This window comes from Impatiens glandulifera, chromosome 5 (assembly GCF_907164915.1).
Source record: "Impatiens glandulifera chromosome 5, dImpGla2.1, whole genome shotgun sequence".
In the NCBI taxonomy this organism is placed as follows: domain Eukaryota; kingdom Viridiplantae; phylum Streptophyta; class Magnoliopsida; order Ericales; family Balsaminaceae; genus Impatiens; species Impatiens glandulifera.
The window spans coordinates 10,637,141-10,651,139 of record NC_061866.1 but is presented as its reverse complement, the minus strand read 5'-3'; the positions used below and the strand labels follow the sequence as shown (position 1 = coordinate 10,651,139).

General features: G+C 25.8%; 2 protein-coding genes across 2 annotated transcripts; one reads left to right on the top strand and one right to left on the bottom strand.

Annotated features, from left to right (window-relative positions):
- Positions 1 to 1,649: 1,649 nt before the first annotated feature.
- LOC124940316 (nuclear transcription factor Y subunit C-2-like) lies at positions 1,650 to 2,411 on the top strand. Its single transcript, XM_047480825.1, has one exon. The coding sequence runs from the start codon at positions 1,658 to 1,660 to the stop codon at positions 2,408 to 2,410; it is 753 nt and encodes a 250-aa protein (XP_047336781.1). The 5' UTR covers positions 1,650 to 1,657; the 3' UTR covers position 2,411.
- Positions 2,412 to 4,854: 2,443 nt separating this feature from the next.
- LOC124938999 lies at positions 4,855 to 6,171 on the bottom strand. The gene is made up of 3 exons (XM_047479518.1): positions 5,854 to 6,171; positions 5,704 to 5,802; positions 4,855 to 5,601 (listed from the first exon to the last, which is right to left on the bottom strand). The coding sequence occupies exons 1-3, from the start codon at positions 6,169 to 6,171 to the stop codon at positions 4,855 to 4,857; spliced, it is 1,164 nt and encodes a 387-aa protein (XP_047335474.1).
- Positions 6,172 to 13,999: the final 7,828 nt, after the last annotated feature.

The following is a 13,999-nucleotide window of genomic DNA, read 5'->3' as shown; positions in this document are numbered from 1 at the left end:
AAAAATCAATATCCAAAATTTAATACATATTTAGATAATGAGTACCAACTAATAGAGAATAAAGATACACATAGAGAATCATCTAATGAAATAAAAATCAAGTTTGGAACTATAATAGTTCCTTAAACTTAAAATGATTCTAATAACTTCTAACCTAATTAAATAATATATAATTTAAAAAAAAAGATTGATTAAATATGATTTATAAAATTTGATATTTTTAGTAAAAGTATTAATATATAATAATAAAGTATATATTAAAAAATTTTAAGATTTCATCCTTTCAAGATATCTTGTTTGACCGGTGAATTATTTAAGTTTTTAATTAAATTTTAAAAAAAAAGTATATATAAATCTTTTTATATTTTAACTTTAATTAATTCATTCATTAAATTGTAAAAATAAATTAAAAAAAAGAAAAAGAAACCCCTTTTTTTTTCTTTTTTTAAAATTTTTTTTTTTCATGTTATGATGACGAGGACGGCGGCTTCAGGCTGGATATTGGTAGCAAAAATATTGTGTTTGTGGGTTTTGTTTAATTATTATAATAATTTTTTATAAAAATAAAATAATAATATTTTAATATTTAAACTGATATTAAAAAGTAAATAAAATGGAAATGTTTTAATTTTGAATAAAAAAAAGAAAGAAATGAAACAAAGCTGTTGGCGTAAAAGGTTTGTTTCTGATGGGGTTTGAATTGAACCATACAGAACCGCAACCACCACCCACCACCACTTCAAAAACTTGACACGCGTCGGAGGCATCTTAATAAAAACTGGACCCACGATTTCTCTCCTTCCCTAAACCCCTTTGCATGAAGCCCTCGTTTCACCCATTTTCAACTATAAATATATACTCTCTTCCCTTCAAGCTTTTCTTCACATCCATTCACTTCCAAGTACTACTTACAGGGTAAGTCACTCACAATTCCCTCTTTCTCTTTCTGTCGTCTCTGTATTTCAATTCTATTGCATGCCAGTTTTTTTTTTTTTTTTTGATTTCTTCTGTAAGTTTGATTGATTTCATCTTCTTGATTTTGATTTTGATTTTGATTTCATAGTTAGGGCTCTTATATATCAATCCTTTACTGTTCTTTTCTTCTTATCTGGATTTTATCTTGTGACATTTATACATGCATGTGGATGTGGTCTGCAGTCTGCAGATTAGTTTTCTGTTTGGAGTCGACATTGATTTTGTTGATTGTAGCGATTCGCGTGTGACTATGAACTATAGATCTGCTTTCTTGAAGCTGGGTTTTGTTCAAATTAGCACATTCTCATACAAAATGAAATCTTTCGTTATAAACAAGAAAACACATTACTTTTAGTTATATCATTTTATTATTGATCATTTTTTTAAAAGGGTTTGTTTCTTTGCTCAAGGTTTCACATTTCTTCATTGTTTCTATACATATATTCCATTCATTTCATATTGTATACATGGAAGCAAGCAACAAATCTAGGCTTAGATTTATTGATTGTGTTTAGTTTGAACCAAAATTTTGACTGTAAAGAGGCATTTAATGTTCTAAACCGAATGTATTCGTATTTCAAATGTTGTTTCAAGTGGCATCTGGTTACTTGATCTCCTGTTTATGTTAATTTTCTCTTCATTTTATTTTTCCTTTTAGATCTGTGCAGAGCATATATTTGATATGGATCAATCGGACCCAAGTCAGCAACAGCATGCTGGAGCACCAGCAAATCAAATGGGGGATTACGGTTCTTCTTCCCAGCCGTATCCATCTGGTCCAGTTCAACCTCAAGCCGGTTTCGCTAACCCGCAGCACCAGCTAGCATACCAGCAAGCCCAACAGTTCCATCACCAGCATCAGCATCAGCAACAGCATCAACAACAACAGCAGCATCAACAGCTTCAAGCTTTCTGGGAAAACCAAACGCAAGAGATCGAACAGACTGTGGATTTCAAGAACCACAGCCTCCCACTGGCCCGTATAAAGAAGATAATGAAGTCTGACAAGGATGTGAGAATGATCTCTGCTGAGGCTCCTGTTATATTCGCAAAGGCGTGCGAGATGTTCATACAGGAGCTGACTCTGCAGTCGTGGCAACAGACTGAAGAGAACAAGAGAAGGACTCTGCAGAAGAACGATATCTCTGCTGCCATATCGAGGACTGATGTTTTTGACTTTTTGGTTGATGTTATTCATAGAGATGAACTGAAGGAGGAGGAACTTGGTGTGACTAAGACTACCTATCCTACGGTGGTGGACCCCACCGCAGCAGACTCGATGCCTTACTACTATGTTCCGTCTCAGCAGCAGCCCGTTGGTCCTCCTGGGGTGATTATGGGAAAACCGGTTGATCAAGGTCCGGTGTATGGAGGTCAGCCTGTGGCCTTTATGCCATGGAATCCAAGTCACCAACATCAGGCTGACCAACAATAGAGAGCATCTAATGAAATAGGTTGTTGGTACTTTGTGTTTGTATTTCAAATGTTGTTTCAAGTGCATCTGGTTACTTGTTCTCCTGTTTATGTTAATTTTCTCTTTATTGGGCTTTCACAACCTGTTAAACAATTATTCGATACAATGATGACCATTATATTTGGTTCTTTTTTCATTGGTCATATCTACATTCATTCGAAGCATGGATTGTCACATAGTATCACAATAGGTTGTTTCTTTGGAGTAACTCCAAGCTACCTACAGCTCCTAAACTGAGTAGAAAATTGTTGACTCCCTTTCCCCTTTCTTGTAGAAAATTCTCAGATTCATTGTTTTTTTAGGTATCTAAGAACCCTTTTTGCAATTTACAGATGAAGCATAGTAGGCTTAGCCATTTAACTGTTTAGCAAACTTGTAACATACATTAGATCAAGTCTCGTGGAGGTGAGGTACATAAGACTTCCTACTATTTGTTTGTAGTAAGTCGCATCCACAGAACTTCTTTTGTACATAAGACTTCCTACTATTTGTTTGTAGTAAGTCAAATCCACACATAACTTCTTTTGCATACCTTCTTTGACAGATAAATATTCCTTCTTTCTTTTGTAAAACTTCAATACCCAATAAATAACTCATACATCACAAATCTGTCATGTCGAATTCCCTCATCATTGATGCTTTAAACTCCATCATCAAGGACTCATCATCACCAGTGAAAATTAAATCACCGACATAAATGCTGATAATGATAACTTTACCTTCTTTGTTTCTTTTGGTGAAGAGGGTTTGTTCACTTTGGCAGCCATGAAATCCCTCCTTAATGAAATGAGTTTTGATACACCAGTTCTTCACTTCCTTTCTTCTCATAGCCTTTAGGTTGATCAACAAACACTTGTTAGGTCAGGTCGTCGTGCAGAAACGCTGACTTTACATCAAGCTTGTAAATTTTCCATCCTTTATGAGCTGCTGATGCTATTACCATTCTGACTGTATCTAACCGAGCCACTAGAGCAAAAACCTCAGAATAGTCGATGCCTTGTTTCTAAGAGTAACCCTTAGCTACTATGCGAGCTTTGTGTTTTATGATCTTCCCATTTTGTCTCGCTTTGTCTTAAAACCCATTTGACTCCAATATTCTTGGCGCCTTTTGGTATCTTTGTGAGAGTCCAAGTGTTTTTCTTCTCAATGAAGCTGATTTTATTGTCCATTGCTTGCCTCCATTTTTGCTCTTTCACTACATCTTGAAAATGAATTGGATCTTCAGGACCCATATCTTGCACCATATTAATGTTGTCATCATCTGACAAAGTGTCTCCACTTACAAAATCATTCATCCAAGCAGGAGGTCTTCTTACTCTCCCTGAAACTTGTGATTCTTCCTCTTGAACTTGTGGCTCTTCCTCATTATCCGACTCTTTCTCTTGAATTTGTGGCTTTTCCTCATTATCCTCTTCTGTATTTTCTGCCGTTTCATTACCACCCTCAAACTTATCTTCACTTTCCATGTTACCATCACCTCCCTCATTTTGTGTTTTATCACCCCATTCTAGATCAGCACCCACAAGTGTGTCGAATTCTTTTCCCCACTCCCACTGCTCACTTTCTTCAAACACCACATCTCGACTCAGAATAATTTTGTTAGTTTCAACATTCAGAAGTCTATAGGCTTTAGTATTCTCACTTACTCCTAAGAAAATACAAACTGAACTTTTATTATCCAGTTTACCACTATTGACTTTAGGAACGTGAGCATGAGTTATACATCCCCAGATTTTGAAGTGCTCCACGTGAGGCTTGACTCCACTCCAAGCTTCATGAGGGGTGACGTCTTTTACTGCTAAAGTAGGACAACGGTTCAGTACATGAAAAGTCTAGTTGACTGCTTCTGGCCCGAAAGATTTTGGAATTTTCTTTGCTGAAAGTAATGCTCGCACCATATTCATTACTGTTCGATTCTTCCTCTCGACGACGCCATTTTGTTGAGGTGTGTAGTCATTTGTTAGTTGCCTACGAATCCCGTTCTCATTGCAAAAATCATCAAAAACAATGGAGGTGTATTCACCGCCCCTATCAGTTCTTAGAGACTTGAGTGGCTTCCCTGCTTCCTTTTCAACCAAAATCTTGAACATTTTGAAACATTCTAGGGCTTCTGATTTTTTTCTAAAAAATAAACCCATCCCTTTCTGTTGAAATCGTCGATAAATCTTAGAAAATACCTCTTTCCACTGTTGGATGCAGGAGTTATAGGGCCACAGATGTCTGAGTAAACGAGCTCCAACGGCTAAGTTTCTCTCCAAGAGACATGCTTCGGGATTGCACTTCTTGTCTGTTTTCCATTTAGACAATCCACACACATTAGTTGAAGCCGAGAACTTTGGAAGACCATGTACCATCTCTTTGTACTGAAGTGTGTGCAGACCTTTGTAATTGAGGTGACCAAATCGTTAATGCCAAAGCTTAGATAGATCATCTCCATTTGTATGAAAACAATTCACTTCTTTGCTTCTTTCTTGCTGCACATTATTAACCCTTGGTGATTCTGACATAATGGTGAACATCATGTTTGCACTCTTCTCAGTCTGTGCAATCAAACATCTTTGTGGGTGATAGATGTTGCATAGTTTTCCTTGAAACAACACTGTTAATCTCTTCTCTTGCAGTTGACCAATGCTCAATAGATATTTCTTGAGATCTGGTATGAAGTAGACATCTCCTATGCCATATACAACGCTTCCTAGCTCTAATTTAACAACTCCTTTGCCACTTACTTGCATTCTGATGTTGTTTCCAAGCTTGACTGAATGGGAGAATGTCAAGTCCAAGCTTGAAAACATATCTTTGTCACTGCACATATGGTTTGAGCACCCTGAATCAATGAACCAAACGTCTCTCCTTTTTCTCTCAAAATCATCCACATAAGCCATCAATAAAAGTTCATCCTCTTCCAGTTCAACATAATTTGCTTCTTTGTTCCACTTAGAACACTCAAATTGATAGTGTCCCAAATTTTGACACTTAAAACACTCAATAGTGTCTTTATCCACATTATATCTTCCTCTACCTCGACCACGGCCTCGAGATGGTCCTCTGCCTCTGCCCCTTCCATACCTTGCTCTTTCTTCCACCTTGAGAGCTTGGTCATCATCTTCCTCGTGAACGCGATTGAACTTCTGCTCGTAATCACCAGTGAGCTTTGTAGTTCATCAATGAATATGTTATCTATGTCCTTGGATTCTTCGATGGACACTACCACACATGTGAATTGCTCAGTCAAAGCGCAAGATTTTCTCCACGATCTTAGAATCCGGCATGTCATCCCCGTTGTTGCGCAACTTGTTTGCAATTACCATTACTGATGCAAAGTAATCACTAATGCTTTCTCCTTTCTTCATCTATAGAATTTCAAAATCTCTTCTTAGAGAATTTCTCAATGACTTCTTCACTTTTTCATTTCCTCCAAATTTCTTCTTCAGTGAATCCCACACCACCTTGTACGTGCGACGATCCAAAATTTGCTCGAAAACAGTTCTATCTATTGCTTGAAAGAGATAATGTTTTACTTGGTGATCTTTGGTTCTGGCATTATCCAATAGTCCCTGTTGTGCATCTGTGAGTAGAGTTCTTTCCGTTGGTTCTTCAAAACCGCATTCCACTATACTCCATAGACCTTTTGTCCGCAACGGGTTTTCCATGAGTTCGCTCCAATGATCATAGTGACCATCAAAATGTGGAATTTTGGTAAGTGTTTTATCTTCACTCATTTTGCTGTGTTTGAGATCTCAGGTTGCTACCTCTCAAAAACTCTCACTCTCAAACTTGGCTCTGATACCAAATGTAAAGAATAGAGAAAATGCTAGACTGTTATTCAATAAGAACTATAGTGAGTTACATTAGACTCTTAACAAAGGAAACTAAGGCTTAAAAATTACCACAATTATAAAAATTGTTTAAACTAAAATAAATAATAATTAATTATATATACTTAATTAAAATATTTAATCATTACACTAAAATATAATTTATACTAAAAATAATATTTGATTCAAAACATAATCATACTCTACTCAACAAATTACTTACACAATTATTTATTTAATTTATTCATTCTCTTATTATTTTTTAAGAATATATATATTTATATATTTTGTAAGTTGATTTATTAATTTTCCATTGTATTACTCTAAAAAATATATGTAAATAGATAACTTAAGGAAAAAAATTTATAAATAAATAAACTAAGGAGAAACAAAATATATATATATATATATATATATATATATATATATATATATATATAAAATAAGCTAACAACAAAATATATAAATAAATAATCTAAAAATATATATAAATAAACAAACTAAGAAAAAATATATAAACATTTTGAATTATGTGTTGGTCGGTCATAATCACCCTTCCACAACGTTCTCTTCATATCTTTTAGCTCCTTTATCATTTTCATATCTTTTAGTTTCTTTATTATTTTCATATCTTTAGCTCCTCATAATTCATACTAAAAGTAATATTTAATTTCAAAAAATTACTTAAATAATTATTTATGTAGTTTATTTATTTTGCAAAATTATTTCTCTAAAAATATAATATAATATATATTCTAAAACATATATTTATATATTAGGAGTGATAGAGAGAGGGAATTTGGTGAGGGAATGACTTGACATCACCTTCATTGGTTTGGAAAATGTAAAAGTGAGAGTAAAGATAGAAAAGATAGAAATTATTTGATTTTTTCAGCAAATAATATTATGAAAAGTCATTCCCTCACCAAATTTCCTCATCAAATTCCCTCACCTAATCATTTCTCTTTATATGTTTTGTTAATTAATTTATTAATTTTCGATTATTATTACTCTAAATAATATATTAAATAGATAAACTAGCGACAATATATATATATATATATATATATATATATATATATATATATATATATATATATGAATAAGCTAATTAATATTTAAATAAACAAGTTAACGACAAAATATATAAATAAATAAGATAAAGACAAATATTTTTTTTTTCAATTATGTGTTAGTCGTTCATAATTTTTTTTAATATGGGTTAACTGGTCAGAAAAAGTTGACCCTTCCACAACATTTCCTTCATATCTCTTCTAGTGTTCATGTGAATTAAAATATTCACTCATTACACTTAAATATAATTTATACTTCTTGCTTTTACGGCGGAGATACTCCACTTGCTTTAGGAAAATTTATTTAATTTATTAATTCACTTATTATTTCTCTAAAAAATATAATATAATATATAGTTTTAAATATATATATATATATATATATATATTTTGTTAGTTAATTTATTATTATTTTTCTTATTATTATTCTAAAAATATACTAATAGATAAACAAAATATATATATATATATATATAATATAAATATTTAAGCTAAAAAAAAATATATAAATAAATAAGCTAACGACAAAAAAAATAAACATTTTCATAATCACTCTTTCACAACATTCTCTAAATACTACCAACGAGAAAATCTATAAATAAATAAGCAAACGATAAAATAAATGAATATTTTGAATTATGTATTCGGCCAATCTTTAACTCCTCTATATTAACAATTTAAATTAAAATATAATATATGTTTTTAAATATATATATATATATATATATTTTTTGTTAATTGATTTATTAATTTTTTCTTATTATTACTCTAAAAAATATATTTATATATATATATATATATATATATATATAATATATAAACAATTAGGCTAAAAAAATATATAAATAAACAAGCTAACACAAAATATTAAATTAAATAAAATAACGACAAAAAAAAATGAATATTTTGAATTATGTATTAGTAGGTCATAATCATCTTCAACAATATTCTTTGCCAATCTTTAACTCCTTTATTCACAATGTAAATTAAAATATTCACTTATTATACTAAAATATAATTTATACTAAAAATAATATTTGATTCAGAGTTATATCTCACTCAACAAATTAATTTAATAATTATTTATTTAATTTATTCATTCACCTATTATTAATCTAAAAAATATATTATAATATATATTTTTTTAAAATATATATTTATATATTTTTTTAGTTGATTTATTAATTTTCACTTGTTATTACTCTAAAAAAATTTAACTAAACAAACGATAAAGAAATAAACAGAATTATGTGTTAATCAGTCATAATCACCTTCTACTAAATTCTCTACCCATCTTTAACTTAACTCCTCATCATTGACCCTATGAATTAAAATATTCACTCATTACACTAAAATATAATTTATATTAAAAATAATATTTAATTCAAAGTAGTCATAAACCTACTTAACAAATTATTTAAATAATTATTTATTTAATTTATTCATTCTTTTATTATTTCTCTAAAACAAATATAATATAATATATATATTTATATAATTTTGTTATTGATTTATTAATTTTCCCTTATTTTTATTCTAAAATATATATATATATATATATAAATAAATATAATTAATATTAAAAATAATATTTAATTCAAAACATAATCATACTCTTCTAAAAGAAATTACTTAAATATTTATTTATTTAATTTAATCATTCACATATTATTTCTCTAAAAAAATATAATATAAGAAATATATTTGTATATTTTGTTAATTAATTTATTAATTTTTTGCTTGTGAACAATAAATAAATATATATATATATATATATATATATATATATAAATAAACAAGCTAACGACAAAATATAAAAAAGATAAAGATATAAAAAAATAAGCATTTTGAATTATGTGTGAGTAGATAACCTCCTCAATAATTCTCTAGTATATTAACAACATGGCTGGTCCTAAGAGTTGGAAGGTCCAATACAAATACAAATTTTGTGGCCTCAAAAATTAAAATAAATATAATATATAGTTGTACATTTTTATTAAATATACAATTTAAATATATAACTAGATCATTGATTACAAAAAAGAAAAAAAATACTTATGGTTGTATTTATATGTTTTTGGTAATGTTAAAATCTCCTTTTATAATATTTGTGGTATATTGTGTATAATGTTTTTATAATGAAAAAAATGATAGAATTTTAAAATGAGAAAAGATTATGAAGATAAACATAAGATTAAAAATAAATAAAAAATTAAATTTAAAAGTATTAAAATAGAACATCAAAGATGATTTTTACAATTAGGTTAGGGTTGAATTTATGATAAAATAAAATCAAACATTAAAGATAAAAAAACGACTACATAAACAATATAATTAGGGTTAGTAATATAAAATGGTTATTGAGAGAGAAATATATTAATAATATGGAGAGAAATTTAATATATTATTATATTATATATAATATGGAGAGAAAAAAAAAATATATAATTATATTAATATAATATAAAGTGAGAAATAAGAAATATATATATATTATTATTATATAATAGTGAGGAAGAAAAAAATATTTTTATAAAAAGAGAGAGAAAGTGAGCTTATTTTAAGGAAATAAATATAATACAGTAAAATAGATATTTTATAATATATAATTAATAATATTATATACTAAAGAATTTAAAATTTGGGGCCACTAAAAAGTGGGGCTTATGCAATTGCATTGGTTGCATTGCCTCGAACCTGATTAACAACGACAAAATATATAAATAAATAAGCAAACGACAAAAAAAAATATATATATATTTTAAATTATGTGTTAGTTATCATAATCACCTTTCACGACATAATCACCTTCACGACATAATCACCTATCTTTAACTCCTTTATTATTGACAATGTGAATTAAAATATCCACTTATTATACTCGAATATAATTTATACTTAAAATAATATTTGATTTAAAGCATAATGCTCAACAAATTACTTAAATAATTATATATTTATTTTCCTATTATTTCTCTAAAAAAAATATAATATAATATATATATATATATATATATTTTATTAGTTATTTAATTAATTATTCCTTCTGGTTACTCTACAAAATATATAAATTAATAAGTTATAATCAACCTTTCACAACATTCTCTAAATATCTTTAGCTCATCTATTAGCACAATTTCACAACATTCTCTAAATATCTTTAGCTCATCTATTATTAGCACAATGTGAATTAAACTCATTACACTTAAATATAATTTATACTAAAAATAATATTTGATTCAAAACATAATCATACTTTGTTTAAAAACTTACTTAAAAAATTATTTATTTAATTTATTCATTCACATATTTATATATTTTGTTAATTAATTTATTAGTTTTTGTTTTTATTACTCTAGAAAATATATAAATAGATAAGATACACAAAATATATAAATAAATAAGCTAAAAAATATATAAATAAACAAGCTAACTACGACAAAATAAATAAATAAACTAACTACAAAAAAAATTATTTTGAATTATGTATTAGTAGGTGATAATCACCTTTTTACAACATTTTCTACATACTATACATAATCACATTCCATATCATCTTGTGAAATAAAATATTCACTCATTACACTAAAATATAATTTAGACTAAAAATAATATTTGATTAAACTAGAGTCATACTCTCAACAAATCACTTAAATAATTATTAATTTTATTTATTCATTCTCCTATTATTTCTCTAAAAGTATAATATATATATATATTTAAAATATATATATTTATATATTTTGTTTAATTTATTAATTTTCCTTTATTATTTAAAAAAAATATATATATAAATAGATGAGTTAACTAAATAAATTAGCTAACTAACAAAATATATATATATATATATATATGAAATATATATATATATAAAAAAAAGTTATATAAATATACTACAAAATATATAAATAAACAAGCTAACTACGACAAAATAAATAAATAAACTAACTACAAAAAAAATTATTTTGAATTATGTATTAGTAGGTGATAATCACCTTTTTACAACATTTTCTACATACTATACATAATCACATTCCATATCATCCTCTCAGTCATTGACTTGTGAAATAAAATATTCACTCATTACACTAAAATATAATTTAGACTAAAAATAATATTTGATTAAACTAGAGTCATAACAAATCACTTAAATAATTATTAATTTTATTTATTCATTCTCCTATTATTTCTCTAAAAAATATAATATATATATATATATATTTTTTTTGTTTAATTTATTAATTTTCCTTTATTATTTAAAAAATATATATATATAAATAGATGAGTTAACTAAATAAATTAGCTAACTAACAAAATATATATATATATATATGAAATATATATATATAAATAAGTTATATAAATATACTACAAAATATATAAATAAATAACCTAACGAACAAAAAGAAATAAACATTTTGAATGATGTGTTAGTTTAGTTATAATTACTCCTCCACAAAATTCTCTTCTTACCTTTAAATGATTACCTTTAACTCATTTATCATGACAAGATGTGAATTAAAATATTTATTTATTACACTTAAATATAATTTATAATAAAAATAATATTTGATTCAAAACATAATTATATGCTCAAAAATTAATTAAATAATTAGTTATTTAATTTATTTATTCACCTATTATTTCTATAAACAAACATAATATAATATAATATATTTTTGTTAGTTAGATTTATTAATTTTCTTTTGTTATTACTCTTAAAAATATATATAAATAAATAAGTTAACGACAAAATATATAAATAAATAAGATAATTCAAATAAACATTTTGAATTATGTGTTATGTAGTCATATTCACCATCTCAAAACATTCTCTGTAACTCTACCTATTAATGAAAAAAAAATTTATTTGTCATTAGTAGATAATCCAAATATATTATATACTTTTAGTTGATATATATAAATAGATAAGCTAATGAATAAATAAAATTGAATTATTTGTGAGTCACTATAATCACTTTTCATGTCTGCATATCTTTAACTCCTCTCTCATTGACAATATGAATTGACTCATTACATTAAAATATAATTTATACTAAAAATAATATTTGATTTAAAACATAGTCATACTCTCTACTTAACAAATTACTTAAATAATTATTTATTTAATTGATTCATTCTCTTATTAATTCTCTAAAAAAAATATAATATAATATATATATTTAATATATATATATATATATATATATATTTTAAGTTAATTTATTTATTTTCACTTATTATTATTCTAAAATATATAAATAGATAAGATAAAAACTTATATAAATAAACAAGTTAATAATAAAATATATAAATAAATAAGATAACATCAAAAGAAATAAACATTTTGAATTATGTGTTAGTTAGTCATAATCACCATTTCCAACATTCTATCCGTAATAACACAAAATACATAAAAAAAATATTTTGAATTATTTGTTAGTAAGTCATAATCACATTCCACCGACATTCTCAGTCTATCTCTAATTCCTCTATTATTCACAATGTGAATTTATTATTATTAAAATAATATTTGTTTCAAAACATAGTCATAATTTGCTCAATAAATTACTTAAATAATTATTTATTTAATTTATTTATTCTTTTATTATTTCTCTAAAAAAGTATAATATATATATATATATATATTTATATATTTTGTTAGTTGATTTATTAATTTTTGCTTGTTATTATTCTAAAAAATATATGAATAGATAAGTTAACGACAAAATATATCTACTTGTATATTAACACAAAATATATAAATAAATAAACTAAAATATATATGAATAAACAAGCTAAAGACAAAATATATAAATAAATAAGATAAAGAAAAAAGAAATAAACATTTTAAATTATGTGTTAGTCAAATTATGTGTTAGTCAGTTATACTTTCTTTCACAACATTTTCACAACATTCTCTGTATATTAACGATAAAATATATGAATAAATTAATATTTTGAATTATTTATTAGTAAGTCATAATCACCTTCTTCCACGACATTCTCTGCCTATCTTTAACCACTTATCATTCAAAATATGAATTAAAATATTCACTCATTATACTAAAATATAATTTATACTAAAAATAATATTTGATTCAAAGAAAGTGATACCCCACTAATATTTTCTTATTATTACTCTAAAAATATACTAATAAATAAACTAAATATATATATATATATATAATATAAATAGTTAAGCTAAAAAATATATAAATAAACAAGTTAACGAACAAAATATAAAATTAAATAAGATAAACACAAAAATAATAAATAAGCAAACGATAAAATTAATGAATATCCACGACATTCTCGGCCATTCTTTAACCTCACAATGTAAATTAAAATATAATATATATTTTAAAAAATATATATATTTTTTATTAGTTGATTTATTAATTTTTTTTTCTTATTATTACTCTAAAAAATATACAAAAAATATATATATATATAATATAAATAATTAAGCTAAAAATATATAAAAATAAACAAGCTAAGGAACAAAATATTAAATTAAATAAGATAACGAAGAAAAAATAAACATTTTAAATTATATGTTAGTGAGTATTAATCACCTATTACATACGACAAAATATATAAATAAATAAACTAACAACAATGAATATTTTGAATTTTTGTCATAATCACCTTCAACT

Excerpts from the sequence above, each read along its gene's own strand:
- LOC124938999 (XM_047479518.1), bottom strand. The coding sequence starts at position 6,171 with ATGAGTGAAGATAAAACACTTACCAAAATTCCACATTTTGATGGTCAC. Across the intron at positions 5,803-5,853 it reads AATTTGGAGGAAATGAAAAA|ATGAAGAAAGGAGAAAGCAT; the intron begins GTGAAGAAGTCA and ends GAAATTCTATAG. Across the intron at positions 5,602-5,703 it reads ACATGCCGGATTCTAAGATC|CTCACTGGTGATTACGAGCA; the intron begins GTGGAGAAAATC and ends TGAACTACAAAG.
- LOC124940316 (XM_047480825.1), top strand. The coding sequence starts at position 1,658 with ATGGATCAATCGGACCCAAGTCAGCAACAGCATGCTGGAGCACCAGCA.